Here is a 12,248-nt window from a genome sequence, read left to right on the forward strand (position 1 = left end):
TTGTCTATGGGCGGTGGTGACCACCAACCAATGCCATAAAAAAAAAATGTATATTTAAACACAAAAAAAAAAAACAAACGAATTACATCCAATTATAATTTTACTTCCAAAGTTCCAATAAGAATTACGCCCACATCCAAAACGCCATTTTGAATACAAACTATTTAAATTTCGAACAATGACGTGTATCAATTCAAGGGCAAAGAAGTTTCTGCATCTTTACTCCTCCTACCATTGAATTACCTAACGTATTTGTATTACCACACTTACCCTTAAGCTTCCCGTATGCAGCCGCCCCCCAACCATCTCCCTGATGCGCTGCAGCAGCGGCGCGTCGTTACCCTCGTGCATCTGCTGATCGAGCACACGCTCCAGCTCCTCGCGGAACAGCTTCGATGACATGAGGGCCTCGACACGTTTCCGACGCTCCATTTCACGTACATCCTGAGAAAATAAGACGAAATATTTCACTTAACATTCGGAAAATTAATAACGCTACCATCAGGAGGCCCATTCGCTCGGGCGCCAACATATACGATATATTATTGTAATGATATACTCACAGCATCGATGTCGGCGGGACGCTGCTTCAATCTCTCTTCCTCCTCGGCGGAGAGCGGACCGGTGCCGTTCGGCAGTGTCTCTGTATCGGTGTCAGCCATTTTGCTTGCTTAATTCCGCTGTGGACAACAAGAAACTACATTAGAGACATTGACTAACGTAGTTGCGATGGACGTTTTAAATATTTACTAAATGTAGAGCGTTGGACGATACAATATAAATTTATAATCACTATACTTGTAAACGTTCCTCTTGAATCACTCTGTTTATTGATGGAAACCGCATTGAAATCCGTTGCGTTGTTTAAAAGATCTAAGCGTACAGACGGGAAGCGACTTTGTTTTATACTATACATAGTAACATATACTATATTTGTAACATATTATGTATAAATTGTAGCTTTCCGCTTTCAAATACAAACGCTTCAATTCGCACACTATTCTGTGCGTGCAATATTCTTAAAAAACGTGTAACTTTTTCGATTCCCGTATTAATAACTCGTAATAGGTGTCCGTCTCGCAATCATACGATTATAATACATACAAATTTAAACGCCCCACTTCCCTCCCTAAAGAAGAAGGTCGAAAAGTCCTTTCATAACCATCTACGTCGCGAAATTGACTTTGCAAAATTTAAAATAAATCGGATGTATTATTAGTCATGACTCAGTCATTGGTAAATTACAATCAGTGGCGTACCAACGCTGCCAATGTGGTCGCATGGGGCCCCCTGATCAAAGAGGGTCACAGATTACACATTTATTCAAAAATACTTCTTCAAGGAATTTAGAAAAGTGAAAAAAAAAACCGCAAGGATAAAGTGTCCTAAATTTCGGCACATGCAATACAACCCTTTCAAGTCTACTACCGGGTGACCGGCTCGACAGTCCAAAGCAGTCCCTCTTTTGCATTGGGGCCCGAAAAATCTAAATACGCCACTGATTACAATCAAGTATTACCCAATAGGTAAGTATATAAGATTAATATGACCTTATATACCAATTACTGCGCATCCATTACATAACATACTTTCACTATATAACCTAGTTTCTGCATTTTCGCAACAATCCGTCCGTCTGTCTGTGGGAAGATTTAGATAAGTGCACAATGGCGAACTTTGTTCATGATTATATTTATGTGTTACGTAACATGGACGTCAGGTCAGAGCCGAGATAGTTCCGTGATTGGACCGTGTAAATATTATACAATAATTTTTTTCGTTGGAAACGCACGTGAATGGGGGGGGATATGTCCAGGACGACTAGTACACCAGAATATCCACTAAAAAAACCAACATCAAGAGATCACTTTCGCTTGCTACCGTGTCGAAGTCTTAACCTAATACTACGAGCTGAGTCAGATTTAAAGGTCCTCCAGGACATGGAGCCAGAAAATAGTTCGGGCCCTAATTATTTAACGCATCACGCACGCAAACTACACGATCGAGTTGCTCGCTAAACCGACAGTTAACTGTCAAGTCGCTCGAAATAGAAAACTTCATGCTTTACCTTATTATTATTATTCCGTTTATTAAAAATTGTGTGGTTTTATCTTATTTTATAATGTTTATTTTAATACAAGTTTACATTGGTGAATGTTTCTATTCTCGAGTCATTGTTTAAGCGATGAAATAATTACATATATTATAATAATAATTATTAAAATGTAGATTATTAATATTATACTTTAATGAACTATTTGCATGTAAACATAAACTATTTTCAACCACGCCGAAGAAGTAGAATTTCACAAGCGCACGTAATCACTTTTTTTTTTTTAATTAACTTTTTTATTACTTATAATTGCCTGAAACCCGCTCGTTCCTAAGGTGTGTTATTATACAAAAAAAAAACACTAATTTTTTTTTAATTAACACACAAACAACTCAACACATCTGTTTAAATGTTATCATTGATTGGTCATTCGCAAATCATAAGCGCCGATAAAAAAGTGACTAGTTTAATAATGCATTTTGATTTTGTGTCTTTGAATACGTGAAGCTAACAACGTAGTGCCATCTCATTCGAACTTATATAGATTGATATACATCCATCCTTGTCGCGTACACGACACACAAATCTTTTAGGGTTGGCACTTTTCTATTTTAATTTGAACATGATAATTTGAACAAAAAAAAAAACGCGTCGATTTTCTTTCGCCGGTTCCTTTCAAGTTTATTCCCGAACCGGTGGTAGATTTTTGACGTCCAATAAGTAAGTGTATTGACATTAAACCTACCAAGACAGACCATCATAAAAATTAGCTCTTAAAAGCACAATTGAAATAAAATTTTACAGGATGAAATTAAATATAAAGCTACCACCGGTTCTAAGAGAATCTACCGAGAAACTCGGCTAGTTACACTTTTTCTGTTCGTCTACCTACTGATCTAGATTAGTATGCGTATAACGAATAATAAGTTAAACAGTTACTTCCTAGATATGCGACGGCTTTCAATGAATATTTGATGGAATTGCTAATGGGCTTTCGAGTCGGGAGATCATGATTAGGCGATTTCACAGTAGCGACAAACGCAAAACAGTCGCAGCAACTGTTTTCCTATCAAGGAGGGGAAGGTCTTGAAAAAAAATTCATATTATCTAGTCGCGTGGGGAACGGGACGTAAATTATACAAAACACCATAATCTCCATAATCTATTCCAACCATAACAGGAGAAAAGCCAAATAAACAACATTTGACAGCAAATTGACGCGATATCATTGGTCGAGAGCTCGATTAATCTGTGATATTCACTGTGGACTTGCGAAGAAGTGGCGTTTTGAACGTCGACGAAACTTATCGGAATTTTGGAAGTGATATTAAAGTGGATATAAGTTGTCGAGTGGAATAGTGTTGTATGATAAATAAAGATATATTATTCAAGAACTGTTAGTGCACAGTATAACAGAGCGTTTAGCAAATCGCATAAAATTTGTTTATCTTTATTCCTACTTCGATTTGAATAGGCTATACTTCAACGAAATAAGGTTACGTTTTTGTTCCATTCGCCGAGTCCAAGTTATTTCAAGACTTAAACATTTCCCTAGTTAAAAATAACATATTTGTGAACAAATCAATATATTAATCTAACCATCTATGGAAATTTCAACTTAAATCTTACTTCTTAAATCGCCGATAATGGTCAATGCTTCGATCATAAACGAGGCGCGGCCCATAAGGTCTCTAGTTCCCAAAGTTAAGGGCTCATTGACGATATAAATATGTCTAATATTTCTTACACCGCCGATGAGCGGTGGTGATCATTTATCATCAGTGGACCATTCGACAGTCCAGGGTGTATGATCTTAGTCATAATCGCTGACAATTTCAGCATTAATAAAGTTAACTAAAAATAATAATGATTACGGAAAATAAACACAAGTCAATGACGTCACACACTTATATCCTTCATTGGGATGCACCGAGTTCTATAGATTACGTAAGCACAACATAAACACACATAACGATGACAATTATTGCTTGAATATTTATGGAGAGGTCCTTCAAACAAATAGGTATTCATTGACGACTACGACGTTTCACGAATACCAGACCGCGACAGATTTTTCATAATATACAAGTTTTCGCCCGCGGTTACCCTTGCGTTTCAGGTCTTTCCTTGGAGTTCAAGCTTGTGTCGTACCAAATTCCATTAAATTTTATTCAACGGTTCGGCCATGAAAGATCAACAGACAGACAGAGATACTTTTCGTTTTAGCGTTGACTAGTAACGCTTTTTAATGAAGCAGTCGTTTCTGCAGTGCTGAAGTCAAATTTGCTGCAAGACTCTCTGACCTTTTCACCATTCTCAGAGCAAGAACTGCTTCTCATTGGCAAAGACTGAGCCGTAGTACTCATTCTATTTAGACTACTATCGTTAAGAATCTAAGTAATTCTTGCTCAAAATTTTTGTATAGCCTTCATTGGTAGTGGTACAGATTTGACGACCTCCGTGGTCGAGTAGAGTGTACACCGGTTTTGATTTTAATTTATTATTTATTTCGTCAGCGGCTTGATGGGAGGGAGGGAGATGGCTGGTAGGTGATAGCTACCCTTTGTCCTTGATAAAATATTAATAACAGACAAACTGACTTTATTAAAATTTACAATAATAGTTCGATCTTCACAAGTAAATCATAAAACTAATTCATGACAGTGTGAATCAGTCTTAATCAATATTAATTACTCATCGCTGTTAATTCAATCGATAAACTGTATTAATTAACACTTGATTCGGTTAATTAGCTGTGTTATTGAATGATCCACTTCAAATAGTAATTATGATAAAATTTATAATATTTTTCATGTATTCATACTAGGAATGAACCTGGGATGAATAAACTATAAATTAACATATATTTGGGATGAAAGGGTTGCGTTTTTCTCGATTTTCTTTTACGTTATTTCTCAGATAACGATATCCAAACTTGTCGTCCGTACCGCGTATGATATAATGAGGTTTTGAGGATGGACGTTTCTTTTGTAATACATAAAACTCGGTTACAATAACAGCCTGTAAATTTCCCATTGCTGGGCTAAGGCCTCCTCTCTCTTTGAGAAGAAGGTTTGGAGTATATTAAACCACGCTGCTCCATTGCGGGTTGGTGGATACACATGTGCCAGAATTTCGTTGAAATTAGACACATGCAGGTTTCCTCAGGATGTTTTCCTTCACCGCCGAGCTCGAGATGAATTATAAACACAAATTAAGCACATCAAAATTCAGTGGTCATTCTTGCGGCCATCTCAGCCGGTCGGTCGTATGGACTTCATTGGCGGCACACACTGCGGCGACATGATATGATTTTACCACCATCTACAACATACATCGTCATAACCCAGACAATTCCTACAAAATCGTAATAAATTATACGCCTAGTCGTGCGTCATGAATCACTGAGCATCAGCGAAAACAGTATGAAAATCGGAACGACAGGGTTTAATATGTCTTTGTTTTATGTGGTGATATTTCCGGGAATCTAGAATCTAGAATTACTGAGGATATTTTAATTTTAGGTCAATACAGCGTTTTAAATAGTTATCGCTCAGCTTTGCCGGCAATACACTTAGATTTGCCGTTGGGCATTCATTGTGTTCCGGTTTGAAGCGTGAGTGAGCTAGTGAACTACAGACACAACATCTTAGCTTCCAATGTTGGTCGTGCATTGGCGATGTAATAAGGAACAGCGCCGATTCCTATGGGCGGTGGTGGCCGATGACGTCTAATAATTCATTTGCCTACCTGTATCATACAAAACATCCTATTTTGGCGTGTGTCGTATGGAATATTATATTTAAAGAGACATTAAAATTTTTAATTGAACTTTTGAAAGATTTTGTTATTGTAAAAATTCTAATAAAATAAAAAATAAAAAAAAATACATTGAAATTTTACTTCATCATTGACAACCCTAGACCTCAAACGTCGCGGTCGTTGACCGACGTCATGACATCTTGACACAGACCCATTGAAACGCTATAGAAGATACGTCGGTATGAATTATAGATTTTATTAAAGTCAACACGTTCTTGCAACATTCGACTCTAAAGATACCGTGAACTTCAACAATATATTTTTTATACGCTTACGAAAAAAAATTAAACATTATAATATATTTACGTCTACATTAATATTTTTATAAATGCTAAAGTGATTCTGTCTGTCTGTTGGTCTATTCCGCAAATATAACGTTTAAATATTGGACAACATCACATACATCACTCTGATCCCAATGTAAGTAGCTAAAGCACTTGTGTTATGGAAAATCCGACGTAACGACGGTACCACAAACACCCAGACCCAAGACAACATAGAAAACTAACGAATTTTTCTACATCGACTCGGCCGGGAATCGAACCCGGGACCTCGGAGTGGCGTACCCATGAAAACCGGTGTACACACTACTCGACTACGGAGGTCGTCTTCGCTCTAACACGGCTAAAACACTGAACCGAACTGATGAAATTTGGTATGACACAAGATTGAACTCCAAGGAAGGACATAGGCCTAACAAAGGAAGACCAAACTTACAAAAGTCGCGGTCGGAATCTAGTAACATATAAAATTGTCTACAATTAAAGTAAAGACAAAATAAAACAATCATCAATCAACGAGAAGATCCTTCTTTCCGTGCTATACGGGGAACGAGTGCTAGCATCCAAGGCCCACTACTCAGAATCACGTGTCAAAAAATTACGATTTTTTTTTAAATTAAAATGAAAACTATTGTCATGTTGATAGACAACATAGAATTGCTTGTCACCTTTATAACAAATTTCAACAAAATCGCTTTCGCCGCGAAATAGCAACAGACAGATAGACAGACAGAGTAACTTTCGAATTTATAATATTAGCATAGATTCCTTATATCAAAAAAGAAAAAATAAATAAAGAAACTATATTATTTATAATTATTTTAGTGTTAGAAAGGAAAACATCTCACGAAAAGCCGAACGTGCTCACCGACTCACATTGGAGCAGTTTGTTAGATTAAGCTTGAAATCAAATCACAACGCACAACAATGGACCATATACAGCGTGTTACTTTTTACATCTATCTATATTAATAATTTCGTTCAGGTCTACGATAGACCTGATCGAAGACTTTCCACGATTAGAGATCGTTAAAAAAAAATAATGATTTTTAGTCGACAACATACATCCGCAAAATTCGTACAATCGAGATATTTCGGCAGTAAATCCATGAAATTCAATGACATGACAGTTCAACGGGCGGCCATGTTTGACTTTTACGGATGCGTTCAGAAAGCCGTGTATAGAATGATTACTATTAGTAAGTTTTCATCTAGTTTCCAACAAATTCACTACAAACAAGAACATGAAATTCAAAACGGGTGAATCTGCGAGGTGTACTTGCTTTTATTACAACACAAGCGACCCGCCCCGGCTTCGCACGGGTGCAATGCTGCCACTAAATACACTACAGAATGTCTTACAACGTTCACAGTTTTTTCAGTCGTTAGACAATACAAACCGCTATGTCCTTTCGTTTTAATTCTGTAATATCTTCGAAAATATTCATTTAAATTACATACCGTAAAGCGCCATATTGATCTATATTAAATGCACAATGTATTTAAGGTACTTAATTGGATAAGGATTAATGCTGTATTGCTTAAATCGCTTCGAAAATAAGCCATTATTTCTCGTAAATAGTTTATCTATAAAGGATAAAAAATGGTTATAGTAGGTTATCCCTAGGAGATAGAAATATACCACCGCGGACTTTTTGAAGACCTTTTTTAGGTGTACAATACTGTAGTAAATTATTTTGATCTATCTCGTAGGGTTCAGCCAGCGTTTGCAATGTAAGGACAAAAAATGTGTTTATTACGACATCACTTTTGGAACATATAAAATTATCAGTGTTTCACTATTATATTGAGCATGTATTATACATATAAACCTTCCTCTTGAATCAATCTATCTATTAAAAAAAAACCGCATCAAAATCCGTTGCGTAATCTTAAAGATCTAAGCATACACAGGGACAGACAGCGGTAAGCGACTTTGTTTTATACTATGTAATAATTATACACTAAAACCTTTGAAACCTTCGAAAGCATCTTATTGTACAAGTTTTATAAAGATCAGCTTAGTTTTTCACTTAGATATAATATATTATAGGTATGTATTTATTGGAACAGATTAAACACGACTTTGACTACTATTGTTACACCCCGACCCCCTTTACCGCAGTGTACCGCACGCGGTCAAGTTATATCGGTCAGAGAGAAGCCACGTGAAAGACGTGACTCAGAACCTACAGTTCAATGAACCCGACATTGATACGGGCTAACTATACGCCCTCGGTTTAACTTAGGTCGAAATTGTGTCTGCGAAACTAGGGGACGTCGCCGTCCTAATTACTTAATTTTGGTACTTATATATTTAATGAACACTGGCTTACTGCCAAGCTTCCAAAAAAGGCTTCTAATGGAATTCTTTGAAACACAGGAATGTGGAATAGATTCCACTGAGAAGAACCACACATAAAACTCATTCAAAAATCTATTTCGACGATTAAAAATATTGTTTAACCTGCGTCAATATACATCATCATTGACTGAAAATTTTCCATCGGAGATTATCTATACAGATACAATAAATACGTTAAGTGCGGTAGTAACTCTATCTATCTATCCGTCTGTTACGTTTTAACTGCTGGACCGAATCTGTCGAAACTTGTCACGAGCAAACTTGAACCCCAAGGGAGGACAACGGCTACTTTATATTACTTTACTTTAAGCCAGTTACGGATAAAGTGATTTATAAACTCAATACTGTTTGTCAAATCAAATAAAAATATACTTTATTCAAGTAGACTTTTACAAGCACTTTTGAATCGTCATTTAACAAACTATTTAAGTAAAGCTACCACCGGTACGGAATGTAGATTCTACCGAGAAGAACCGGCAAGAAACTCAGTAGTTACTCTTTTTCAACGTCTAAAAATACAGTCGTGTTAGTTAAATACAATTATATATGTATGTTATGTCTCCTGCCTGGAAGTCAACAAGCATTAACTCCACGCTTTTTTATCATCTATGTAATCTTGTATCGAATAATATGCCTTCTTTCGAGTAGACCTAGGCGGACGAGCAAATAGGCCACCCGATGGTAAGTGGTCACACCGCCCACAGACACTGGCGTTGTAAGAAACATTAACCATTCCTTGCATCACCAAAGCACCACCAACCTTGGGACCTAAGACGTTACGTCCCTTGTGCCTGTAGTTACACTGGCTCACTCACCCTTCAAACCGGAACACAACAATACTGACTGCTATTTGGCCATATCAGTTCAGTAGTTTTTCCATACCGACGTTACAGAACAAACGTCTCCTCGTCCGTAGTACTGAAACCATCGAACGCGTCCTACGTCCGAGTACATAACGTTCCTTATATAACACATCGTCTCCGTCCGACCGCAAAATTATTATTTCGCGGTCAAGTTCCACTATCGGAGAGCGGAGAGGGGAGACGTCACGTCGGATCGTCGAATCAGAGCGACGGAAATTTGCATAATCGGTGCGGAAACGAGACGATAAATATTTACTAGTCACTCTAATCAATTCATTTGTTATTCTATTGTGTAAAACGACTTTGAATTGGTTTGTATATATTTATTGATCAGTCTATTACAATACGTATATATAAATGTATTTAACGACGACCTCCTTGGTTGAATAGCGTGTACGCCGGTTTTCATGGGTACGCCACTCCGAGGTCCCGGGTTCGATTCCCGGCCGAGTCGATGTAGAAAAAGTTCATTAGTTTTCTATGTTGTCTTGGGTCTGGTTGTTTGTGGTGCCGTCGTTACTTCTGATTTCCATAACACAAGTGCTTTAGTTACTTACATTGGGATCAGAGTAATGTATGTGATGTTGTCCAAAAAATATTAAAAAAAAAAATATTAAAAATATTAAAAAATATATATATATTTAACGACTCTAACTGATAGCTACCGCAGTGTTGGTAACTAGTATAGTAGTGACTTATACTCTAATCTAACCGTAAGAGCCGAAGCCAAGCCGTAAGCCAGATAAACAATATTCGTTTATCTTTATTCCTACTTCAATTGGAATAGTTTACGGTATTGCTGTGATCCGATTTAAAATATCAGTGAGCCAGTGTAAAGACAGGCACAAGGGACTTAACTTAGTTCTTAAGGTTGGTGGCGCTTTGGCGACGTAAGGGGTGGTCCCTTCCATGGTTACTATTTTGGTTACCTACTATGTTTCTGCGCAGTGATGATAACAATCAATCAAGTTGATCAAGTTGCTCGTTTTCCCTTTTTTATATTCTATACTGTTTCGTTTCTATGTTTAATAAAAAATGCTATCTTCTTCATTCGAATGCCAAATCAATGATGAAAGAGGGAGAGCGATGAACGTGCAACCAAATACTCGTTATAATATTAGCGTTTATAAGGCCATTGATTATCATAATATTATACTTGTCACAATACTAACATACACTAAGAATTAATTATTACACTAAGATTGAAATACGATTTTATTTAAAACTCGATGGTCTCAAATACATTTAGCCGATAGTGATCATTATAAAAGATCACTGCATAAAAATACCACCCTGTATACAAAAAAAAAAAAAAAAATTAGCACAGAAGAAGCCATGTACTCCCCACATGACACCCGAAATCGAACGCAAAATTTCAGCAAGAGCACGCCCCGTCATCGGAACGCCGCCTAAGGATTCGACGACACCACGCTGACACACTACACCGATTCGTACCGAAGCCCCACGCGGCCCACTTCCTCGTAATCCGATTAACGACCGCATCGGCTACATCGCGTACTACCTATTCCAATAGGGAGGATTTGATATAAACAAACCTTTGATTAAAATATCACATGTGATACGACTAAAGTATAAACTAAGTATACGCTTAATAATCTATTCCCTTAAGGAGGCGCGCTGTTTAACGCTAAATAAATTATTAATTAATGAAATAAACATAGAAAATATAATTGAATTATTATTTTTTTTGCTGTCTCTACTCTTAGACGTCTCACGCACACTAACACATAGCAACCATAAGCGTCATTCACGCATACCAATGTACGCCGATAATAAATAAACGTGATAGGGCGCGACTTAGTACATGAAGAGTTGGCGGCCGAGCATATAGGCCACCCGACGGTAAGTGGTCACCACCGCAATGGCGTTGTAAGAAATATACACCATTCCTTACATCGCCAATGCGCCACCAACCTTGGGAACTAAGATGTTATGTTCCCTGCGCCTGTAGTTACACTGGCTCAGTCACACTTCAAACCGGAACACAAAAGTACTGAGTACTTTTGTTTGCCAGTAGAATATCTGATGAGTGGGTGGTACCTACCCAGACGGGCTTGCACAAAGCCCTACCACCAATTCATAACAATATTGTTATGAATTTAATGATATATATTTTGCTTGCCGGTAGATCTTTGCAAACCTACCTGGGTAAGTGAACAAACTTCACAGGCGGACGAAAATTATTATTATATATTTTAAGTGGTATTATTACGTATGTAGCTGCGCTTCAGTTTAACCCCCCTTTTAATTCAGACTATTGACTTATAAGTATCCGAAAATCCGAAATCATCGGTTAAGATGCACGTTCTAACCACTGGGCCATTTCGGCTCTATATAAATATATTAGACTGTTGGGACGTAATAAAAGTCCATAGACTGGTTAATATATTTTAATTTAGGAGCAAGACCACGTATTACTATTACAATTTTAAATGTTGAAAATATAGGAGAAGAGAGCGAGTGTGGCCTGTCGGGGCCTTATATACCCGGGCCCCCATCACTGCAGACACGACGTCATACTCGCCCATTGGCTGCCGAGCGCAAGTCTGCGACCGATGCGTTAGTCGCAACATAGACCAGAAATCTTGAAATCGTGTATTGCTTTTTAGACAAACTGCGACAAAATCCGTCTACACGGCAGACATTTTCTAGGTCATCCGCAAATGGGGCGTGAGGTCAGATGCTGTGCTGGTGATGCGACAATTAGGTCACGTTGAGATCACCAGCCGACGATATGTTACGAGTTGAAAGGTAAACGGGACAATTGTCGGAATTTCAAAAGAACACGTTATTAATTGATAATCAAGGGAACGAATACTGGTCTGTCTAACACTAGCTACCCA

The 12,248-nt window shown here is 37.6% G+C and overlaps 1 protein-coding gene across 6 annotated transcripts in view; it reads right to left on the bottom strand.

Moving 5' to 3' along the window:
- The window catches only part of Hts (hu li tai shao), a 95,148-nt gene that overhangs the window by 33,365 nt on the left and 49,535 nt on the right, over nucleotides 1–12,248 (bottom strand). For all 6 annotated transcript variants that reach the window (XM_064219712.1, XM_064219713.1, XM_064219711.1 and 3 more), the window contains exons 3-4: nucleotides 564–680; nucleotides 271–444 (exon numbers count right to left, since the gene is read on the bottom strand). In XM_064219712.1, coding sequence (XP_064075782.1) covers nucleotides 271–444; nucleotides 564–662 — 273 coding nt within the window. In that variant the 5' untranslated portion in view covers nucleotides 663–680. The remainder of the gene's footprint in view (nucleotides 1–270; nucleotides 445–563; nucleotides 681–12,248) is intronic.

Source organism: Vanessa tameamea, chromosome 29, assembly GCF_037043105.1.
Source record: "Vanessa tameamea isolate UH-Manoa-2023 chromosome 29, ilVanTame1 primary haplotype, whole genome shotgun sequence".
NCBI classification, from domain to species: Eukaryota; Metazoa; Arthropoda; class Insecta; order Lepidoptera; family Nymphalidae; genus Vanessa; species Vanessa tameamea.